The 24,934-nt window shown below is 37.8% G+C and overlaps 1 protein-coding gene across 1 annotated transcript; it reads left to right on the top strand.

The window, feature by feature from the left end:
• The first annotated feature begins 1,822 nt into the window (after positions 1-1,822).
• LOC105536711 (olfactory receptor 4N2) lies at positions 1,823-19,926 on the top strand. Its single transcript, XM_011976141.1, has 2 exons — positions 1,823-1,897; positions 18,993-19,926. Exon 2 carries the CDS (start codon positions 19,002-19,004, stop codon positions 19,923-19,925), a length of 924 nt encoding a protein of 307 aa, XP_011831531.1. The 5' UTR covers positions 1,823-1,897; positions 18,993-19,001; the 3' UTR covers position 19,926.
• Positions 19,927-24,934: the final 5,008 nt, after the last annotated feature.

Here is a 24,934-nt window from a genome sequence, read left to right as displayed (position 1 = left end):
AAATTGCTTGTCATGGGGGTTTAGTGAACGGATTTATCACCCAGGTAATACGCATAGTACCTGATAGGCAGTTTTCTGATCCTCACCCTTTTCCCACCATCCAATCTCAACAATGCCCAAGTATTTGTTGTTCCCTTCTTCGTGTTCATGTGTATTCAACGTTTATCTCCAATTTATAAGAACATGTAGTATTTAGTTTTTTGTTCCTATGTTAGTTCACTCAGGAAAATGACCTCCAGCTCCATGCATGTTGCTGCAAAGGATATGATCTCATTCTTTTTTATGACTGCATAGTATTCCATAGTATATTTGTACCACATCTTCTTTATCATGTTCACCATTGTTGGGCATCCAGGTTGATTCCATGACATTGCTATTGTGAATATTGCTACGATGAACATACGTGTGCCTGTGTCTTTGTGGTAGAATGATTTATATTTCTTTGAGTATATACCCAATAATGGGATTGCTGGGTTGAATGCTACTTGGTTTTAAGTACTTTGTGAAATCGCCACGCTGTTTTCCATAATGGCTGAACTAATTTATATTCCCACCAGCAATGCAAAAGCATTCCCTTTTCTCTGCAACCTCACCAGCATGATCTATTATTTTTTGATTTTTCAATAATAGCCCATCTCACTTGTGTGAGATGGTATCTCATTGTGGTTTTGATGTGCATTTCTCTAATGATTAGTGATGTTGAGCATTTTTTTCATATGCTTCCTGGCCATGTGTATGTCTTCTTTTTCTTTTTTGAGATGGAGTTTCACTCTTGTCACCCAGGCTGGAGTGCAGTGGCGCGATCTCAGCTCACTGCAACCTCCACCTCCTGGGTTCAAGAGATTCTCCTGCCTCAGTCTCCCCAGTAGCTGGGATTACAGGCGCCCACCACCATGCCTGGCTAATTTTTGTATTTTTAGTAGAGACGGGGTTTCCCAACGTTGGCCAAGCTGGTCTCGAACTCCTGACCTCAGGTGATCCACCCGCTTCGGCTTCCCAAAGTGCTGGGATTATAGGCATGAGCTACTGCGTCCAGCCTTGACTACTTTTTTTTTTTTTTTTGACGGAGTCTCGCTCTGTCACCAGGCTGGAGGGCAGTGGTGCAGGCTTGGCGCACTGCAACCTTTGCCTCCTGGGTTCAAGCAATTCTTCTGCCTCAGTGTCCCGAGTAGCTGGGACTACAGGCGTGCATTTGCAAATATTTTATCCTATTCTATAGGTTGTCTGTTTACTGTGTTGATATTTTATTTTGCTGTGCAGAAGCTTTTTAGGTTAATTAGGTCACATTTATTAAGTTTTGCTTTTGTCACCTTTGTCATGAAATCTTTGTTAGGGGCTATGCTGAGAATGAAATTTCCTAGGTTATCTTCCAGGTTTCACATTTAAGTCTTTAATCCATGTGGGATTGATTTTCATATATGCTATAAGGGAGGGGTTCAGTTTCAGTTTTTTGCATATGAAACTGAAAACCTAGTTATCTCAGCACCATTTATTGAATAGGGAGTGCTTTTCCCATTGCTTGTTTTTGTCAGCCTTGTTGAAGATTAGATGATTTTTGTTTTTAGTTCTGTTTATGTAGTGAATCACATTTACTAATTTGCATATGTTGAACCAATCTTGCGTTCCAGGGATAAAGCCTACTTGATTGTGGTGGATTAGAGTTTTAATGTGCTGTTGGATTCAACTTGCTAGTTATTTTCTTTTTTTGCGAGTTTTCTTTTTTGTTGTGTCTCTGCCAGGTTTTGGTATCAGAATGATGTTGGCCTCATAGAATAAATTAGGGAGGAGTCCTTCCTCCTCAAATTTTCAGCATAGTTTCAGTAGGAAAGGTACCAGCTCTTCTTCGTGCATCTGGTAGAACTCAGCTGTGAATCCTTCTGGTCCTGGGCTTTTGCTGGTTGGTAGGCTTTTTATTACTAACACAATCTTGAAACTTGTTATTAGTCTGTTCAGGGTTTCAATTTCTTCCTACTTCAATCTTAGGAGGTTGTATGTTTCTAATAATTTACTCATTTCTTCTAGTTTGTGTGCATAGAGTTGTTCACAGTAGTCTCTGAGGGTTTTTTTAAAAAAATTTATTTGGGGTTGGTGGTAATGTTCCCTTTGTCATTATCTCCTCTCTTTTTTGCTTTATTAGTCTAGCTAGTGCTCTATCAATCTGATTTGTTATTTTGAAGAAACAAAACCTGGATTTGTCAATCTTTGGTATGGGTTTTTGCATCTCAATTTCTTTCAGTTCAGCTCTGATTTCAGTTATTTCCTCTCTCTTGCTAGCTTTGGTACTGATTTGCTCTTGTTTCTCTAGTTCCTCTTGGTGTGATGTTAGGATGTTAATTTGAAATCTTTCCAACCTTTTGATGTAGGGGTTTTTTTTTCCTTTTATTGATATAAACTTTCCTCTTAATACTGCTTTATCTGTGTGCCAGAGATTTTGATATGTAGATTGTTTGTTCTCATTAGTTTCAAAGAATTTCTTGACTTCTGCCTGAATTTTGTTGTTCACCCAAAAGTCATTCAGAATAAGGTTTGTTCATTTTCACGTATGCTTTTGATGTATTTTATTGTATTGATTTCAATATTTATTGCATTGTGATCTGAGAAAGTGTAGTTTGTATGATTTTGGATTTTTTGAATTTGCCAAAAATTGTTTTATGATCGATCTTGTGGTTGATTTTAGAGTATATGCCATATGCAGATGAGAAGAATGTATATTGTAATGTTTTTGGGTGGAGAGTACTGTAGACGTCTGTTAGGACCATTTTGTCAAATGTTGAACTCAGTCCTGAATCTCTTTGTTCATTTTCTGTCTCAATGCTCTTACTACTGTCAGTGGGGTGTTGAAGTCTCCCAGTAGTATTGTGTCATTATCAGAGTCTCTTCAAAGGTCTCTAAGAACTTCCTTTATAAGTCTGGGTACTTCTGTGTTGGATGTATATATTCTTAGGATTGTTAAGTCTTCTTGTTGAGTTTAACTCTTTGTCCCTTCTTTGTCTTTTTCGATTGTTATCAGTTTACAATCTGTTTTGTCTGAAATTAGAATCAGACCACTTGCTTTTCTCTGTTTTCTTTTTGCTTGGTCTATTTTTCTCTATCCCTTTATTTTGAACCCCTGGATGTCACTGCATGTGAGATTGGTCTCTTGTAGAGAGAACACAGTTGGGTCTTGCTTCTTTATCCAACTTGCCACTTTATACCTTTTAATTGAGGCATTTAACCCATTTACATTCAAGGTCACTCAAGGTTTGATTGTGCGTTTCCCAGCAATGATTCCTAACCCATAGGAAATTACTGAAATGACAGACATAGAACTCAGGATCTGGATGTCATGGAAGCTCATTGAGATTCAGGACATATTTGAAATCCAATTGTGGAATCCAGTAAAATGATAAAAGAGCTGAAAGACAAAATAGCCACCTTAAGAACCAAACTGAAACTCTAGAGTTAAAAATTCACTAGAAGAACTTCATAATACAGTTGGAAGTATTAACAGCAGAATAGACCAAGCTAAGGAAGATATCTCTGAGCTCAAAGACTGGTTCTTTGAATTAACACTGTGAGATAAAAATAAAGAAAAAACAATTTTAAAAAGTGAACAAAACTTCTGAGAAAGATTACACAAAGAGACAAACTCTACAACTTATTGCCATTACTGAGAGAGAATGACAGAGAATAAACAACTTGCAAAAGTGGTAATATTTTTTGAGGAAAAAATGAATAAATTCAGAGACAAACTCTTTTGGATAAAAATAATGTTATTGAATATATACATGTCAACGCATAAATTGAATACAATTTAATAAAATACCAGTAATACTTGTAATACTTTTCATTGTAAAATTAATTCAAGATTATCTGGAGGAAAAAATCTACCCAAGGTGATAAAACTTTCCTAGAAGGGTTAAAAAGTCTCCACTTCGAGGACTATTTTAGGTCTTCAGATTAATTCTATCTTATGTATTAGAATGAATATTAAGGGGTAAGATCCTGGATTATATACACAATTATGAAAATAAACACATTTTTAAAAGTTTTGGTGGCAAGATTAAACTACTCCAAGATGCGGCTGTTATTCCACTTAAGAATGTATCTAACCTCATGCATTTTTCCTTCCTTTCTCTATTTTCCTCTATGTAGCTCTCTTTATCGTTTTCTTTTTGTGGTTACATGGATTTGCAGACTGTGTATTTATATGGACTGCCATGTGAGCTGTCAGAGCCCAGGCAGTGGAGTGTGATTGGCTTATGGTTATTAAGAATTTACCAACAACTGTATAGATTTGAAAAGAAAAGTTGTATTAGATGGAAAGAATGCTGCAGAGGAGTGCAGCAGGGTGCCTCAGCAAAAGAGGACTGAGTACACCACTGCAGTAGATTTTTCCTTAGGGTATTTATGGACCTTAAAGTGGGAGCTCAAGGGTAACTGAACCATATTAGCAACATAAGTCATGGTAAAGGATTACATTTACAGACATTTTGGTGCCTTGATGTCAGCAATGTTTGCACAATGAGTTTAGAATACATGCATTCCAGAGATGTATAGAAATTCTACTTACTCACAAGTATTTTTGGAAAAGAAATTTGATACCAGAGGCCGCTTTTACATAACAAGGATGTCTAATTACTTCTGAATTCATTTGATAAGGAGTTTTGCCTCTGAATGGTCTTGCTCTTCTGGTGGACTAGTATCTCTCTGCCTTTTTACGTTTTTTTTTTTTTTCTTTTTTTTTTTCCAATCATACTGTGTCTGAAATTAGTGGGTTCTTCGTCTCGCTGACCTCAAGAATGAAGCCGTCGACCCTCGCGGTGAGTGTTAACAGTTCTTAAAGATGGTGTGTCTGGAGTTTGTTCCTTCAGCTGTTCAGCTGTGTCCGCAGTTTCTTCCTTCTGGTAGGTTCATGGTCTCGCTGATGGGAATGAAGCTGCAGACCTTCGCAGTGTGTGTTACAGCTCTTAAAGGCAACGCGTCTGGAGTTGTTCCTTCTTCCCGGTGAGTTCGTGGTCTCGCTGGCTTCATGAGTGAAGCTGTAGACCTTCTCGGTGAGTGTTACAGCTTATAAAGGCCACACGGACCCAAAGAGTCAGCAGCAGCAAGATTCATTGCAAATATGGCAGAAACAAAGCCTGGGCAGTGTGCAAAGCGACCAGAACAGGTTGCCGCTGCTGGCTCAGCCAGCCTGCTTTTATTCCCTTATCTGACCCCACCCACATGCTAATTAGTCCATTTTACAGAGAGCTGATTAGTCCATTTTACAGAGAGCTCATTGGTCCATTTTGACAGGGTGCTGATTGGTGCATTTACAATCCCTGAGCTAGACACAGAGTGCTGATTGGTGCATTTACAATCCTGTAGCTAGACACAGAGTGTTAGAAAAGTTCTCCAAGTCCCCACTGGATTAGCTAGATACAGAGTGCTGATTGGTGTGTTTACAATCCTCCAGCTAGACATAAAAGTTCTCCAATCCCCAACCAACTCAGGAGCCTAGCTTGCTTTGCCTGGTGGATGCCAAGGTGGGGCCATGGGCAGAGCTGCCCTCAGTCCCATACCAGGGGCCCACACTCCTCAGCCGTCAGCAGGCCGATGGGACCGGGTGCCTGTCAGGGAGACTTGGGCTGCGTGGGAGCCCATGGAGGGGGGTGCGGCTCCGGCATGGCTGGCTGCAGGTCCCAAGCCCTGCCCCGCGGGGAGGCGGCTGAGGCCCCACGAGAATTCGAGCGCCGCAAAGGGCGGGCTGGCAGTGCTGGGGACCTGGCCCACCCTGGGCAGCTGCTGATCTGAGTGCGAAGCTCCTCACTGCCCGGACTCCGAGTGCGGGACCCCCTGAGCGGCGCCCACCCGGAACTCGCCCTGGCCTGTGAGCGCGGCGCGCCCCGGTTCCCGCCTGCGCCTCTCTCTCCACACCTCCTGGCAAGCAGAGGGAGCCAGCTCCGACCTCGGCCAGCCCAGAGTGGGGCTGCCACGGTGCAGTGGTGGGCTGAAGGGCTCCTCAAGTGCTGCCAGAGTGGAGGCGGAGGCAGAGGAGGCACCGAGAGCGAGGTCTGCTAGCATGTTGTCACCTCTCAATATGACTGTCTTTCCATTTATTTCTTTGCTAGTCTTTCTTTTCCCTTTTCTCTTGATCTTTATTTTGATTATTGTAACTTTTTCTGTACTTCTCTCTTTCTCCTTTCTTCTTTCCTTTTTCTACTCTTCTACTCTTTGTTTTTGAACTGTGAAATAAATTAGAACAAATATATTTGGTGATAAATTATGATTTTTACCCCAAAATCTGTGTTATTTCACTTGTAAAGTGACCATAAACTCAGTGTTTTCTTTAAAGCAAAAGAAAAGATTAAAATAATTAAAAAAAAATTAGTAAAATTAATTTGCATTTAATTTTTCTGACTCAATTTTTAAAATTAATCTTTAATGGAAAAATGATTTTCATCCTTGTTTTAGTTGAGCAGAGTGAAAGGGAACAAATGACAAATACAAAGATAATGACACATCTTTTCATCCTTTTTTAGGCAGTCACCTTCCCTTTAGCAATTGTTCTATCCTATACCAAGAAACTATTTTTTCTAAGAAGAATTATGTAACAGTATTCATGAGCTTTTTAATATTTCCTTTGCTAATGTCCTTATCACCGGCAACATCCTACAACTGAGTAAGGTGCTTATCTTGCATGCAAAATTTAAAGGCATCCCCAAAAACTCAATAGTAGAATCAACATTTTAATCAATATTTTGAGAAATCAAAATTAATTTTAAAATTTGTGATAAACAAAATACCAAATTTTAAGCAAAGGCAGGATTAGCAACTGCCGTGTTGAGCTATGTACTTGAGGCAACAGGGAAAATAAATAATATTGGTGAAGCCTTTTTTAAAAATTATACTCTAAGTTCTGGGATACATGTGTAGAATGTGCAGGTTTGTTACATTCGTATACACGTGCCATGGTGGTTTGCTGCACCCATCAACCTATCACGTGCATTAGGTATTTCTCCTAATACTATCCTCCCCCTAGCCCTCCACTCCATGACAGGCCCCCGTACGGGATGTTCCCCTCCCTGTGTCCCTGTATTCTCATTGTTCAACTCTCACTTATGAGTGAGAACATGTGGTGTCTGGTTTTCTGTTCCTGTGTTAGTTTGGTGAGAATGATGGTTTCCAGCTTTATCCATGTCCCTGCAAATGACATGAACTCATCCTTTTTTATGGCTGCATAGTATTCCACAATGTATATGTGATACATTTTCTTTATCCAGTCTATGATTGGTGGGCATTTGGGTTGGTTCCAAGTCTTTGCTATTGTCAACCGTGCTGCAATAAATATACATGTGCATGTGTCTTTATAGTAGAAAGATTTTATAATTCTTTGGATATATACCCAGTAATGGGATTGCTGGGTCAAATGGTATTTCTGGTTCTACATCCTTGAGGAATTGCCACACTGTCTTCCACAATGGTTGAACTAATTGACACTTCCACCAACAGTGTAGAAGCATTCCTATTTCTCCACATCCTCTCCAGCATCTGTTGTTTCCTGACCTTTTAATGATCACCATACTAACTGGCATGAGATGATATCTCACTGTGGTTTTGATTTGCATTTCTCTTAATGACCAGTGAGGATGAGCTTTTTTTTCATATGTTTGTTGGCCACATAAATGTCTTCTTTTGAGAAGTGTCTGTTCATATCCTTTGTTCACTTTTTGATGGGATTGTTTGTTATTTTTTCTCGTAAATTTGTTTAAGTTCCTTGTAGATGCTTGATATTAGCCCTTTGTCAGATGGATAGATTGCAAAAATTTCCTCTCATTCCGTAGATTGACTGTTCACTCTGATGAGTTGTTTTTCAGGCTTGTTAAAGTTCAGATGGTTGTAGTTGTGTGACATTATTTCTAAGGTCTCTTTTCTGTTCCATTCGTCTATATATCTGTTTTGGTAACAGTACCATGCTGTTTTGGTTACTGTGGCCTTGTAGTATAGTTTGAAGTCATGTAGTGTGATGCCTCCAGCTTTGTTCTTTTTGCTTAGGATTGTCTTGACTATACAGGCTCTTTTTTGGTTCCATATGAAATTTAAAGTATTTTTTTCTAATTCTGTGAAGAAAGTCAATGGTAGCTTGATGGGGATAGCATTGAATCTATAAATTACTTTGGGCAGTATGGCCATTTTCATGATATTGATTCTTCCTATCCATGAACACGGAATGTTTTTCCATTTGTCTGTGTCCTCTCTTATTTCCTTGAGCTGTGGTTTGTAATTCTGCTTGAAGAGGTCCTTCATATCCCTTGCTAATTGTATTCCTAGGTATTTTATTCTCTTTGAAGCAATTGTGAATGGGAGTTCACTCATGATTTGGCTGTTTGTCTATTAATGGTGTATAGGAATGTTGGTAATTTTTGCACAATGATTTTGTATCCCAAGACTTTGCTGAAGTTGCTTAACAACTTAAGGAGATTTTGGGCTAAGATGATGGGGTTTTCTAAATGTGCAGTCATGTCATCTGTAAACTTTGACAATTTACCTCCCTGTCTTCCTATTTGAATACCCTTTTTTTCTTTCCCTTCCCTGATTTCCCTGGCCAGAACTGCCAATACTGTGTTGAATAAGAGTGGTGAGAAAGGGCATCCTTGTCTTGTGCTGGTTTTCAAAGAGAATGCTTCCAGCTTTTGCCCATTCGGTATGATATTGGCTGTGGGTGTGTCATAAATAGCTCTTATTATTTTGAGATACATTCCATCAATACTTAGTTTATCGAGAGTTTTTAGCATGAAGGGGTGAATTTTATTGAAGGCCTTTCTGTATCTATTGAGATAATCATGTGGTGTTTGTCTTTGGTTCTGTTTATGTGAAAGATTACATCTACTGATTGGGTATGTTGAACCAGTGTTGCATCCCAGGGATGAAGCTGACTCGATCATGGTGGATAAGCTTTTTGATGTGCTGCTGGATTTGGTTTGCCAGTATTTTATTGAGGATTTTTGCATCGGTGCTCTTCAGGGATATTGGCTTGAAATTTTCTTTTTTTTTTTTGTTTTGTTGTGTCTCTGCCAGGTTTTGGTATCGGGATGATGCTGGCCTCGTAAAATGAGTTAGGGAGGAGTCCCTCTTTTTTTATTGTTTGGAATAATTTCAGAAGGAATGGTACCAGCTCCTCCTTGTACCTCTGGTAGAATTTGGCTATGAATCTGTCTGGTCCTGGATTGTCTTTGGTTGGTAGGCTATTAATTACTGTCTTGATTTCAGAACTTGTTATTTGTCTATTCAGGGATTCGACTTCTTCCTGGTTCAGTCTTGGGAGGGTGTATGTGCCCAGGGATTTATCCATTTCTTGTAGATTTTCTAGTTTATTTGTGTAGAGGTGTTCGCAGTATTCTCTGATGGTAGTTTGTATTTCTGTGGGATCAGTGGTGATATCCCCTTTACTATTTTTTTTTGTTGTGTCTATTTGATTCTTCTCTCTTTTCTTCTTTATTAGTCTGGCTAGTGGTCTATTTATTTGTTAACATTTTCGAAAAACCAGCTCCTGGATTCATTGATTTTTTGAAGGGTTTTTTGTGTCTGTATCTCCTTCAGTTCTACGCTGATCTTAGTAATTTTTTGTCTTCTGCTAGGTTTTGAATTTGTCTGCTCTTCCTTCCCTAGTTCTTTTAATTGTAATGTTAGGGTGTCGATTTTAGATCTTTCCTGCTTTAAGCTGTTGGCATTTAGTGCTATAAAGTTTCCTGTAAATACTGCATTAGCTGTGTCCCAGAGATTCTGGTACATTGTATCTTTGTTCTCATTGGTTTCAAAGAACTTATTTATTTCTGCCTAAATTTTGTTATTTACCCAGTAGTCATTCAGGAGCAGGCTGTTCAGTTTCCACATAGTTTTGTGGCTTTGAGTGAGTTTCTTAATCCTGAGTTCTAATTTGATTGCACTGTGGTCTGGGAGACTATTTGTTATGATTTCTGTTCTTTTGCATTTGCTGAGGAGTGTTTTACTTCCAATTATGTGGTCAATTTTATAATAAGTGTGATATGGTGCTGAGAAGAATGTATATTCTGTTGATTTGGGGTGGAGAGTTTTGTAGAAGTCCATTAGATTCACTTGGTCCAGAGCTGAGTTCAGGTCCTGAATATCCTTGTTAATTTTCTGTCTCATTGATCTGTCTAATATTGACGGGGGTGTTAAAGTCTCCCACTATTATTGTGTGGGAATGTAAGTCTTTTTGCATGTCTCTAAGGACTTGCTTTATGGATATAGGTGCTCCTGTATTAGGTGCATACATATTTTGGATAGTTAGCTTTTCTTGTTGTATTGACCCCTTTACCATTATGTAATGCCCTTCTTTGTCTTTTTTGATCTTTGATAGTTTAAAGTCTGTTTTATCAGAGACTAGGATTGCAACCCCTGCTTTTTTTTGGCTTTCAATTTGCTTGGTAAATCCTCTGCCATCCCTTCATTTTGAGCCTATGTGTGTCTTTGCATGTGAGATGGGTCGCCTGAATACAGCACACCAATGGGTCTTCAGTCACTATCCAATGTGCCAGTCTGTGTATTCTAATTGGGGACTTAACCCATTTACATTTAAGGTTAACATTGTTATGTGTGAATTTGATCCTGTCATTATGATGTTAGCTGGTTATTTTGCCCGTTAGTTGATGCAGTTTCTTCATAATATTTGGTATGTTTTTGCAGTGGCTGGTACTGGTTTTTCTTTCCATATTTAGTGCTTCCTTCTGGAGCTCTTGTAAGGCGGGCCTGGTGGTGACAAAAATCTCTTAGCATTTTCTTATCTGTAAAGGATTTTATTTCCCCTTTGCTTATGAAGCTTAGTTTGGCTGGATATTAAATTCTGGTTTGAAATTTTTTTTTTTTAAGAATGTTGAATATAGGCCTCCACTTCTTTCTGGTTTGTAGGGTTTATGCAGAGAGATCCACTGTTAGTCTGATAGGCTTCCCTTTGTGGGTAACTACTTGACCTCTCTTTCTGGCTGACCCTAACATTTTTTCCTTCATTCAACCTTGGTGAATCTGATGATTACATGTCTTGGGGTTGCCCTTTCGAGGAGTATCTTTGTGGTGCTCTCTGTATTTCCTGAATTTGAATGTTGGCCTGTCTTGCTAGGGTGGGGAAGTTCTCCTGGATAATATCCTGAAGAGTGTTTTTTGACTTGGTTCCATTCTCCCCGTCACTTTCAGGTACACCAATCAGGTTTGGTCTTTTCACATAGTCCCATATTTCTGGGAGGATTTGTTCATTCCTTTTCAATCTTTTTTCTCCAATCTTGTCTTCATGCTTTATTTCATTAAGTTGATCTTCAATCTCTGATATCCTTTCTTCTGCTCAATTGGCTATTGATACTTGTGTATGCTTCATGAAGTTCTCATGCTGTGTTTTTCAGCTCCATCAGGTTATTTATGTTCTTTTCTAAAGTGGTGATTCTAGTTATCAATTCCTGTAACCTTTTTCAAGGTTCTTAGCTTCCTTGTGTTGGGTTATAACATGCTCCTTTATCTCAGAGGAGTTTGTTACTACCCATCTTTGGAAGCCTGCTTCTATCAACTTGTCAAACTCATTCTCCATCCAGTTTTGTTCTCTTGCTGGCAAGGAGTTGTGATCCTTTGGAGGAGAAGAAGTGTTCTGGTTTTTGGAATTTTCAGCCTTTTTGCTCTGGTTTTTTCCTCATCTTTGTGGACCTATCTAACTTTGTTCTTTGATGTTGGTGACCTTCAGATGGAGTTTTTGGGTGGATGTCCTTTTTGTTGATGTTGATGCTATTTCTTCCTGTTTGTTAGTTTTCCATCTAACAGTCAGGCCTCTCAGCTGTAGGTCTGCTGGAGTTTGCTGGAGGTCCACTCCAGACACTGTTTGCCTGGGTATCATCAGTAGATGCTGCAGAACAGCAAAGATTACTGTCTGTTCCTTCTTCTGGAAGCTTTGTCCCAGAGGAGCACCAGCCAGATGCCAACTGGAGCTCTCCTGTATGAGGTGTCTGTCGACTCCTGCTGGGAGGTGTCTCCCAGTCAGGAGGCACAGGCATCAGGGAGCCACTTGAGGAGGCAGTCTGTCCCTTAGCAGAGTTCAAGCGCTTTGCTGGAAGATCTGCTGCTCTCTTCAGAGCTGGCAGGCAGGAACATTTAAGTCTGCTGAAGCTGTGCCCACAACCGCCCTTTCCCCCAGGTTCTCTGTCCCAGGGAGGTGGGAGTTTTATCTATAAGCACCTGACTGGGGATGCTGCCATTCTTTCAGAGATGCCCTGCCCAGCGAGGAGGAATCTAGAGAAGCAGTCTGGCTATAGCTGCTTTTCTGGGTTGCGATGGGCTCTGCCCAGTTCAAACTTCCTGGTGGCTTTATTTACACTGTGAAGGGAAAAGTGCCTACTCAAGCCTCAGTAGTGGCAGATCCCTCTACCCCCACCAAGCTCGAGTGTCCCAGGTCGACTTCAGAGTGCTGTGCTGGCAATGAGAATTTCAAGCCAGTGGATCTTAGCTTGCTGGGCTTCATAGGGGTGGGATCCCCTGGGATAGAGCACTTGACTCCCTGGCTTCAGCCCCGTTTCCAGGGGAGTGAACAGTTTTGTCTTGGCATTCCAGGTGCCGCTGGGGTATGAAAAAAAACTCCTGCATTTACCTCAGTGTCTGCCCAAATGGCTGCCTAGTTTTGTGCTTGATACCCAGGGCCCTGGTGTTGTAGGCACCCGAGGGAATCTCCTGGTCTGCAGGTTGGAAAACCTTGGGAAAAGCCTAGTATTTGGGTTGGAATACACTGTTCTTCTCGGCACAGTCTCTCATGGCTTCCCTTGGCCAGGGGAGGGAGTTCCCTGAACCCTTCCACTTCCCGGGTGAGGTGATGCACCTCCACCCTGCTTTGGCTCACCCTCAGTGGGCTGCAGTCACTGTCTAACCAGTCCCAATGAGATGAGCTGGGTACCTCAGTTGGAAATGCAGAAGTCACCCACCTTCTGCATTGGTCTTGCTGGGAGCTGCAGACTGGAGTTGCTCTTATTTGGCCATCTTGCCAGCCACCCTCTACAGTTTGGTGAAGCCTTTAATTGAAAAATTTGAGTCTGGAGTCTGTATACACACACACACACACATATATATATATGTATTTTTTGCCTCATCCTACCCCTGCTTGTTTTTGTGATACAAAGCAATAATCTCTCATCATTTATTTAATAATTTTCTCCTTTTGAATTTTAATTATAACATGTAAATTTACTTCTCTCAAACTTCTATTTACTTCTGGACTAATAAACATGCTTCTGAATAGGGTTCTGTCTTTTTCACAATAGGATTTTTGTTTTAGAACTAGAAAGTAAGTCAGCTTGGCATTATGTAGCACATTTAAAAAAATTTAGTTCTTGCAAACCTCTGGTATTTTTCTTTGCCTTATTTAGTTGATAACTAATATAGTTTGCTTAATAACTCCCTTTGGAAGCATTCAGTGGGTCATGGTAGTCTCAAATCTCAAAAGCACTTTCTCCATTACAATAGAGAGATTTTAAAATCTAAGGTTCCTCATGTGGCAACCAACATTTATGAACAATGGCAGAATTGGTTAGTCTTAGTTGGAGGGGGAGGATGGCTACTTTGTGAGAGTAACATAGGATCCCTGAAGGCTTAAATTTCTGGAGCTCTTCATATATATATATATAAGAAACAAGAAGAAAGGGACAATAGAAAAAATATTGCAACTATTTTACTTGTTTACCTGATATCTTAGATTGCAGTTGAATAGACAGGTCAGAGTAATAGCAGGAATAGCCACAGGCTAAGGTCTAAATTCAGCAGTGGGGCACTATGTATTCTCTCTCCTAATAGATCTCCATCTGCATTTAATGCTTGGGATTACTTTTCTGGTGAACAAAACTTTTAATTCTATTATAATTTTCCATAGACTCGAGAGAATTGAAATCTGGTGTTAAAATCCAAAGATCATACAAGTGACTGATATGTATCATTTTCCTTATTGAATATGGAAGAAAAGGGAGGAGGATGCAGAAATGGTAGGCTAAAAGCTCCAGAGAAAAACTTAACAGATTTTATGATTTTGCAGGAGGTAAGTCCTTGACCTCTTCATTTTCACATTCAGCAGGTATGCAAGTTTCTTCTGTTGCATATGGCTCTATCATTCATTCACAGAAGTTTGACAGAAAGTTGTAGAACTGAAAAAAGCTGGATATACAAACCACTAGCTGCATTGGCAATTTTACGTTACTGACCCTCCACAGTTTGTCTCTATTAACTATTCAGATTTATGCAACTACCATTATCCCAGGGGTTACTCAAAGACATTGACAGGAGATCTAGCAGCATTCTGTCCATTCAATATAACTACTTTTAACATCTAAATATTTTCAGGTTAACTTTGGTTGAAGCATACTTGAAGGAATTCCTCATTTGATCCTCATCATCACCTCATTTGATCATCATGTTACCCCCATTAGACCCAAAGAGTCAATACATTAATCTATTTGGTAGATAAAATCTCAGGCTTCTGAAAGCTAAGTGACTTTCCAAGAATCACATAATACGTTAATTGCTAAGCCAAGGCATGAGAGTCAGATACATGATTCCCAAACCAGGGATCCTTTTATGTTATTACATTGCCTAAAAAGCTGGCATTCAAATGGAATTTAGAGGTCATTTAATCTGGCCATGTCATTTGATTGATGAATAAATTTTCTGGCTAAGAATCTATACATTTGTTTAGTGCTTTATATACTCATCATCAGCATTAGTATAAATTAAATTTTCTATTATGTTCTCAGCCTGATTCACACTTTTTAGAAAATATAAAACTTATTATTTCATACTTAATTTACTAACCTTGTATAGTTAGTAAGTTATTACTAACTACTAATATTACATCCCTATTTTTGAAATTTTTTATTCAGTATATTTATTTCATTAGGATGCTACTAATGAAATTAACTTCCTTTTTTTAGAAAAGGTGAATAATCTCATTTTTATCAGTTTCACTTACAAGCAATATATATATGTGTATATATATGTGTATATACACATGAGTGAATTATAAATTTTCATTTTGTAGACTTAATATTTAAAATGAAAGATGGTGGGAAGCACACATATTTCTCAGTCTTGTTGGGAAAGAAAATGACAATGAGATTTTCTGTTTTGTTTTGGTTTGTTTTTAGATGTATTAGCAAGACAGGTGTGGGGTAGAATGGAGTAGCCATGAACATAGAGGAAAAGTGGAGAGAGTGAAAACATTTTGGAGTGAAAAAACATAGATACATTTAAGGGAGAAGAAAGAAAAAATAATAAAGCGCAATATTTAAAGAGAATAAAATAAATAAAACTAGAAAGATACAGAGAGGGGAAAAAGAGCAGGCAACAAATTAACAGGGAAAAGAAATCACGACCAGAAAAAAAAAATGAAAATGAACGCTTATTGATGAATAAAGAAAGAGAGAAAAAGAAAAATAAGAAAGGAGATGGAGTAAGCACATAGGATCTCTAAACACCTGGCTCCAGGAGCCCATCTGACCACAGTTCAGACTCCAGCCATGCACACATAGAGTTGCCTGGAGATGTTTCTCTGTCTCCACCCTGCAAATGGTGAACCCTTTTCCTTCATCTTCCCTATTTCTGTAGTGTGTCATCATGGCCAGAAACTGATGAATCTGTGAATTAGCTGAAATGGCAAGAAGGATTAGAGATACAGTGAGGAGGGTATGGTATAGACTTTTGACAGAACTTTCTCTACTAATTTGGCTAAAATAAAACACTTTATTCTGATGATGCCGTCATTTATGGATTTTTTTTTTGGTAGAAACTTATTTTATTTTGCTTAGAGGAAGGCTCATCTGATTAGTCTCTGTGTCTCTTCCAACCACCATTTAGAGAAGGTAGAGATACTTCAAAGATGGAAATGGGACAGGGCAGAAAGTTGATCAAGATGCCAAGTAGTACAGAATCCCATCTGTTAAGAAACAGTAGAAAAATAACAGTGAGGCTGGGACACACGCAGAATGGAAGAGCTTATAACCTTCAATTTCAAAGTCCTTCAGAAATCCTCAAAAGTCTCCAGGATATTGTTAAATGCTAACACATCAAGAAATACTTCATTCTATGTGAGTATGTGGGATGCATAAAACATACGAATAAGTACAGTTGATCCCAGAAAAACATGGGTTTGAACCACATGGGTCCACTTATATGTGGATTTTCTTCCACCTCTGCCACCCCTGAGACAACAAAACGAACCCTTCCTCTTCCTTCCCCTCCTCAGCCTACTCAGTGGGAAGATGACAAGGATAAGAACTTTATGATGATCCACTTCCACTTAGTGAATAGTATTTATATCTTCCTTTCTTTATGATTTTGTTATATTTTATTTTCTGTAGCTTATTTTATTGTAGGAATATAGTATATAATACATAAAACATAAAAATATTTCTTACTCAACTGTTTATATTACCAGCAAAGCTTCTGATCAACAGTAATCATTAGAAGCTAAGTTTTTAGGGAGTCAAGGTATATGCTAATTTTTTATTGCACAGGGGTTCTGCCCCCTTAACTCCTGCATTGTTCAAGGGTCGACTGTAGAAGGGGCTATTGATTTAAGGAAATATTTGTATAGGTAGATAGTAGAATAAATGTCAAGACAAATGGCTGGCAAAGGGGGGAAAGGTTAAGACATGGGCAGAAAAGCTCATTTGAAGGACCTACAAAATATTTTTTCCTATTACAATTAGTGTGTGTTTGTACATATTTGTGTGCATATGTGTGTGTTCATGTGGTATTTGCATATGTATATATGATGATGTGTTAAAGGATGACTTTCATAAATTCCACCTGTGGCTGCCAGTAACACCCAGAAATTTCTGTATTAACCACTCTATTCTGCTCTAGGGATACATAAAGCAGATAGTTTTAATGCTTCTTAAAATATGTACCTTAAGATGACACTATATAGATGCACTGTCTTTTGGTGTTTGCTTGCTTGTTTGTTTGATTTGTTATTTCTCTCTTCTTTCTTCCCTCATACTCTATCTTCTAGACTTTCTTTTCTAGGTACTGTCACAGTAGCATTTTCTGTCAAAGATTTTCCCTTCCTTCTGCACCCCATGTGCTAGAGCACTTATTTATTTATTTATTTATTTATTTATTTTGAGATGGAGTCTCGCTCTGCCACCCAGGCTGGAGTGCAGTGGCTCAATCTCAGCTCACTGCAAGCTCTGCCTCCCGGGTTCACACCATTCTCCTGCCTCAGCCTCCTCAGTAGCCAGGACTACAGGTGCCCGCCACCATGCCCGGCTAATTTTTTTGTATTTTTTTAGAGAGAGGGGGTTTCACCGTGTTAGCCAGGATGGTCTCAATATCCTGACCTTGTGATCTACCTGCCTCGGCCTCCCAAAGTACTGGGATTATAGGCATGAGCCACCGTGCCCTGCCGCTGAAGCACTTATTTAAAACAAATACACTGCTTAGTTAAATCATGTGAAGAATATCCTTTCATATTATAGTTTGTATTTTGTTGTAGGCCAGCAATTTTCAAACTTAAAAAATTTATTCCCATAAGACATTTTTTGACTATATAACCTTAAATGTATGCATATTTATTTATAAAGTATATATCAACCATTGTACTAATATGTTATCCATTATAAATGTTAAAAAGTGAATTTAGAAAAGAATAAAATATTGTGATATGTATAAAATACTATACATCTACTAAATATAGATAAATTACTATGCTCTTTCTATACTTCAGTGGATTATTATGTGCACCTTCTGGAATGAGTATACACCATGAAACAATCTGAATTTTAAATATGAATTTTATTCACAATGCACATTGTTTTCTTTTTATTTAAACAAGGTTGAACTTACAAATCAAAGCAATATGGGAGTGATTTTAGACTAGCAATATTATTTTTAGTTATTCAAATGCAAAAGAAGAACATTCATTCATTAAAGCTGTGATTAAAAAATTCTTTATCTATTTAAACTGAATAGTATACACTTGCCTTATCCTATTACTTATCAAGCAGAGCAAAAAATAAAACTCACTCTAAACTTAAGTAATATAACCACAGGAGCTTTTGTTTTCTCATCTTTGAAATGGAAGAATAAGACTACAGTATCTTTATGGGTACTTACAGTGTATCTATGCTATGATTTTATGAGTTGAGATAAGTTTTATATTTGCAAATTTTATATTGTAGCATATTGTTTGTTAAAAGGCTCTGTCTTGGGTGTCATACTGGGAAGAGAGAAAGAAATGTGTTGAGTTTATTAGTATTTGAAACTCAAAAAGTGCTAAATAAGCTGCATGCAGGTGTGGAGTGGCCACAGGAGTGGTGCTCAAACAGAGTATGGCTGGAGCACTATGTCTGTGTTAGGTCAAAAGTGGAGCTACAGCTTGGGATTCTGGTGAACAGTCTGGGAAAAGAGTATACAAGGATATCAGACCAGAAGGAGTATAATAAGAAGTACGTTAGATGATTAGTCAGAGGGCAAGGAAGAGAGTTACCAGCTAGGAACTGGAAATTACACAGGAATTGAGGGAAGAAAATGTCTAGGAAGATTTTGGGGTGGTGTGGACAAGGAGAAAAAGGGTCTAATCCCAAGAAAAGAGCAAAGCCTCAAGCACAGTATATCCACAAAAACTCAAAGACCTTGAGATTCAAAGTTAGGCTGTGTCTCCATTAGGAAACTTGAATGATTTAAGAATGTAGGAATCCCAGCATGGAGGATGCAGGAATCCCAGCGTGGAGGATGCCAGACTCCTGACATGGAAAATGATTCTGTAGAAGCACGTGGTTGAATGGTAATAAAACTGTAGCTTTGAGAACTGTATTTTGTTTTCATTTTAAATTTGGAGAAATTAAGGTAATTACCCAGAATAAGAGAGGGATGGGAAGTGTTGTTTTTAGCTGAAGTACTGTATGTGCGAAATATTTTTTAGCAGTAGAACTAGTATCTAGTTGGAAGACACAGAGACATAGTAATAACAATTAATTCTGCTTGTTGATGTACTGCAGGCCAGGGAAATGGAAAGCAAGAACAGAACAGTGATAACAGAATTCATCCTCCTTGGTCTGACCCAGTCTCGAGATATTCAGCTCCTGGTCTTTGTGCTAGTTTTAATTTTCTACTTCATCATCCTCCCTGGAAATTTTCTCATTATTTTCACCATAAGGTCAGACCCTGGACTCACAGCCCCCCTCTATTTCTTTCTGGGCAACTTGGCCTTCCTGGATGCATCCTACTCCTTCATTGTGGCTCCCAGGATGTTGGTGGACTTCCTCTCTGAGAAGAAGGTAATCTCCTACAGAGGCTGCATCACTCAGCTCTTTTTCTTACACTTCCTTGGAGGCGGGGAGGGATTACTCCTTGTTGTGATGGCCTTTGACCGCTACATCGCCATCTGCCGGCCTCTGCACTATTCAACTGTCATGAACCCTAGAGCCTGCTATGCAATGTTGTTGGCTCTGTGGCTTGGGGGTTTTGTCCACTCCATTATCCAGGTGGTCTTCATCCTCCGCTTGCCTTTTTGTGGCCCAAACCAGCTGGACAACTTCTTCTGTGATGTCCCACAGGTCATCAAGCTGGCCTGCACCAACACGTTTGTGGTAGAGCTTCTGATGGTCTTCAACAGCGGCCTGATGACACTTCTGTGCTTTCTGGGGCTTCTGGCCTCCTATGCAGTCATTCTTTGTCGCATACGAGGGTCTTCTTCTGAGGCGAAAAACAAGGCCATGTCCACATGCACCACCCATATCATTGTTATAGTCTTCATGTTTGGACCTGGCATCTTCATCTACACGCGCCCCTTCAGGGCTTTCCCAGCTGACAAGGTGGTTTCTCTCTTCCATACAGTGATTTTTCCTTTGTTGAATCCTGTCATTTACACTCTTCGCAACCAGGAAGTGAAAGCTTCCATGAAAAAGGTGTTTAATAAGCACATAGCCTGAAAAAGGGGGGGGGGAATAGAGTGTAGAATTGTATCTGAAATTGATTTATTTCCAAGCACTGCAATCATTGAATACCTCCCATTTGTCAGGACTATTCTAGGATCTGAAGAAAGAAATTAATGAGGCAGATAAGGTCTATCTGCTCTCTAAGAGATATAACAAGAGATATAACCTAGTAAAAATAGACCACCATTAAGGTAGAAAATAAACAGCATAGTTTCAGAAAGAGATATTGCTCTGTAAAAACTAAAAAGAAAAGTGAAATGATAAATTGTGACTCTGGATTGGGAGTAACCAATTTGTGTTTAATAATCAAAAAAGGCCTTGAGGAGCTGACGTTTTGGATCATATCTAGATAAACTGAAGAAGCCAAACATGCAAACATTTGGGGCTATAGTATTCTAGACAGAGGGCACAGGTAGTGCAAAAACGCAAAGATGATGATGAACTTGGTATATTTGAGGAATATGATTAAGTCCATGTTACCCAGAATATAGTGATTTAACGTGAAAATGATTAGATTTAAAGTTGGAGATACTGGTAGTGTCAAAAACATATGGTCTACATAGTAAATATGAGTTTTAATTTTATTACAATAAGAAGCCATTCTGTGGCTTTAAGCAAAAGAGTGATTCCTCTACTGAAGGTTCATAAATGACTTAGGGCTGTAAACTCAAGATTCTATGCAGATATCAAAGAGTTTAAAAATATCATTAAGAGGAAAATATTATATTTGTAAGTGCACTTTGAAAGATATTAAACTACCAATTTTTCTTCCATAAATAAGCAGAGAGTGGCAAAAGGAAGCTGATTACTTTTATTGAAAAAGGTCACAAAAACACTTTACTTTTTTTTTTTCTAGAGCTTCATTATTAATCCTAGCAAATTTTTATGACTTTTAGCTGTATGTTTGACCTTATCGCCAATGGATTTCACTCTAAGTTTAATAATGATAGTCCTTTGGTAGACCAATCAGGATTTTGTGTCAGAGAGAAGAAACCATTCTAGCTATTTTAAACAAAACATCATTTAATATCGAGAGTTAGGTGTTCACAAAATCTCTGGAAAGTCTAGAAGAGTAGACTATAGGCTGGACATCCAGAGACGCCTTACAGACTAACACAGGTGACCTATGTCGTCAGGGAAGTTGTTCTTGCTACAATCTTAGCCATCTGTTGTCTGTAAAACATTACCACTTTAGCCATGTGCCTGGGATCAAGTTAATGATCCAGAATCACTCTGGACCTATCAAATCACCCCTAGTACAACAGAAGACTCTCCTACTACCTCCCTGCCTAACTAGCTTACTACAAATTCAAATCTCATATGAGTACATTAAATGGGCAGCATCAGAAAAATCTGGAACCCTAAATGCAAGGAAGTCTAAAACTGAGTTTTAAAATATTTTATTTTTGATAATAACCAAAATTTATACTTATGAATATAAATTATGTACATGGTAAAAATATTCATAGAATATAGAAAAAGTGGTCTGAATCTTCAAATAATCCTTCTCCATTCTCACTCTGTTTATTGTGTTGCTTCCTGTTTTACTGAGAAAGGTAGCAGGTGAGAATTCCTTAATCTCCCATCACTACCACTATATGACCTGCATCTGTGATTAAGTTTCCTTTAACTTCTCCTGAGACTGGGTGACCTGCTCCTGCTCCTACAGAAGTAAACTCTTCCACTTGTGCCCCAGATTCCATCCCCTCCTCTCTACTAAAGGCAATTACTCTGGTAACTCTCCTTTCTCTCATCTATAACATGAACTTTGTCCTCCCTATTGGGTGTAACCTTTAGCATGTAACCACATTTCTTCGCTCCTAAATAAAACCTTCTTGCCACCTTTTTCCCTCTCCATGTCACTTCATGAATTTTAGGATTTTTGAAAATTTCTTTAAAAAATGATGTTGGGATTTTCACAGAGATTGCATTGAATCTATAGATTGCTTCAGGTAGTGTGGATATTTTAACAATATTAATTGTTCTATTCCATTAACATAGAAAGTCTTTCCATTTATTTGCATCTGCTTTAATTTCTTTCATCAATGTTTTATAGTTTAAGTGTACAAGTCTTTCACCTCCTTGGTTAAGTTTACTCCTAAATATTTTATATTTTGGTTCTAATGGAAATGCGATAAATTTCTTAATTTCCATTTTAGATAGTTCTTTGTTATTGTACAGAAATTGAAATGATTTATTTCTTTGGTAGATTTTTAAATTTATAAATATTTAATTGACAAAGATCAAATATATTCAAAGCATGTGAAATGATAATTTGATACATATATACATTGTATAATGATTACCACAATCAAATTAACACATTAATCACCATTCATGTTGTACATTAGTTACCCAGAATGTGTTCATCTTATGGATGAAAATTTGTACCCTTTGATGAACATATTCCCCTTTTCTCTCACTTCAAAACCTCTGACAACCACTGTTCTAGTCTCTCCTTGTATGAGCTTTTTTTTTTTTTCAGATTCTACATGTAAGTGAGATTATATAGTATCTCTTTCTGTGTCTGGCTTATTTCACCTACCATAATGTCTATTAGGTTTATCTATATTGCTGCAAATGAACAAAACTTCCTTCTTTCTGTGGCTGAATGACAGTCTATCACATATATGTACCACAATTTTTATACTCATTCATCAATTGATGTACACTTGGGCTGTTTCCATATTTTGGCTATTGTGAATAATGCAGCAGTGAACATAGCAGTAGAGTTATCTTTTAGAGATACTGATTTCATTTCCTTTGGGTATGTATCTAGATGTGAGATTGCTGGAACATATGGAAGTTTTAATTTTTATTTTTTGAGGAACTTCTATATTGTTTTCCATAATGCCTGTGCCAATTTACATTCCCATCAATAGTGTAAAAAGGTTCCCTTTTCTCCACATCCTTACCAACACTTGTTATCATGTGTCTTCTCATAGTAGCCATTTCAGTAGGTATGAGGTGATGTCTCATTGTGGTTTTAATTTGCATTTTCCCAGTGGTTAATGATGTTGAGCACCTTTTCATATACATGTTGGCTATTTCTATGTCTGTTTTGGGAATATATCTGTTAAAATCTTTTCCAGTTGTAAAAATCAGGTTGTTTGTTGTTTTGCTGTTGACTTGTGTACTTCCTATTATGAATATTAACCCCTTATCATACGTATGGTTTACTAACATTTTCTCCCATTCGGTAGGTTGCCTTTTAATTTGGTCAATTGTTTCTTTTGTGGTGCAGTGGAATTTTTGGTTTGATATAGTCCCATTTGTTTATTTTTTTGTTGCCAGTGCTTTTGTGGTCATATCCGAAAAGTGATAGCCAAGACTATTGTCAGGGAGTTTTTTCCTTATGTTTTCTTCTGGTAGTTTTCAGTTTCAGGTTTTACATTTAAATCTTTAATTCATTTCCAGTTAGTTTTAGCATATGTTATAAGACAAGACTTCAGTTTCTTTCTTTTGCATGTGGATATTTAGCTTTTCCAACACCATTTGTTAAATAGACTTTCCTTTTTCCATTGCGTATTATTGGCACCCTTGTCAAATCTTAGTTGGCCGTATATGTGTGAATTTATTTTTTGGGCTCCCTACTCTGTTCCATTGGTATGTGTCATGTTTTTATGGCACCACACTGTTTTAATTAATATGGCTTTGTAATAGAGTTTGAAACAGTGAGTGTGATGCTTCCAGGTTTGTTCCTTTTTCTTAAAATTACTTTGGCTATTTGAAGTCTTTTATGAATACATACAAATTTGGTTTTGTTTTTCCATTTCTGTGATGAATGCCATTGAAATTTCAATAGGGACTGCATTGAATCTGTAGGTAATCTAATTATTTTGGGTATTTTAACGATATTAATTTTTTAAATTCATGTACATATATATTTACTTTTAATTCTCTTTTTCCATTTATTTTGTCAATGTATTATAGTTTTCAGTGTACAGAGCTTTCACCTCCTTGGTTAAATTTATTCCTAAGTATTTTGTTTTAATTTTTGTAGTTATAAATGGGATGGTTTTCTTGACTTCCTTTTCAGATAATTCATTGTTAGTGTATAGAGATACCACTAGTTTTTGTATGTTCATTTTTTAATCTGCAGCTTTACTGAAATCATTCATTCTAAATTTTTTTTGATGACGTCTTTAGGATTTTCTCTATGTAAGATTACGTCATCTGCAAACAGACAGTTTTACTTCTTCTTTTCCAATTTGGTTGCCTTTTATTTCTTACCTACTTACTCTACTAGTCCTTTCAGTAATATATTGAGTAGATGTAGTAAGAGTGGGCATCCTTATTTTCTTTCTGATCTTAGAAGGAAAGTTTTCAGTTTTTCACTGTTGAATGTAATGTTAGCTGTGGGCTTGTCATATGTGGCATTTATCGCTAAGGTAAGTTCCTTCTAAGTGTAATTTATTGGAAGTTTTTATCATGAAGGATGTTGAATTTTGTCAGTGCCTTTTCTGCTTCTATTGAGGTGATCATATGGTTTTTGCCTTTCATTTTGCCAATGTGGGTATATCACATTTATTGATTTGCATATGTTCAAATATCATTGTGCTTGATAACAGTGAACGATCCTTTTAATGTGCTGTCAGATTTAGTGTGTTAGTATTTTGGCATTTATGTTCATCAGAGATACTGGATTGAACCTTTCTTTTAGTATCCATCTGTGGCTTAGCTATCAGAGTAATACAGGCCTTATAAAATGAGTATGGAGGTGTTCCCACCTCTTCAATTTTTGGAAGAGTTTGGAGTAAATTGATATTAGCTCTTTTTCACATGTTTGGTAAAATTTAAAAGAGAATCCATTAGGTCCTGGGCTTTTCTTTGCTGGATTCAGTTTTATTCCTTACAGATCTGTTAAGATTTTTTATCTTTTCTTCATTTAATTTTGATAAGTTGTGTCCAGAAATTTATCTATTTCTTCCAGATTATTCAATTTATTATAGTATAGTTGTTAAAACTTACACGAAGTAAGTTTTTTATATAGTTTTTGACAT

The sequence above is a fragment of the Mandrillus leucophaeus genome, unplaced genomic scaffold, assembly GCF_000951045.1.
Source record: "Mandrillus leucophaeus isolate KB7577 unplaced genomic scaffold, Mleu.le_1.0 Scaffold163, whole genome shotgun sequence".
NCBI classification, from domain to species: Eukaryota; Metazoa; Chordata; class Mammalia; order Primates; family Cercopithecidae; genus Mandrillus; species Mandrillus leucophaeus.
Note: the sequence above shows the minus strand (reverse complement) of the source record. Positions and strands in the feature narration are given on the sequence as shown.

What these genes read in the sequence shown, in the direction of transcription:
- LOC105536711 (XM_011976141.1), top strand. Translation starts at nt 19,002, where the DNA reads ATGGAAAGCAAGAACAGAACAGTGATAACAGAATTCATCCTCCTTGGT.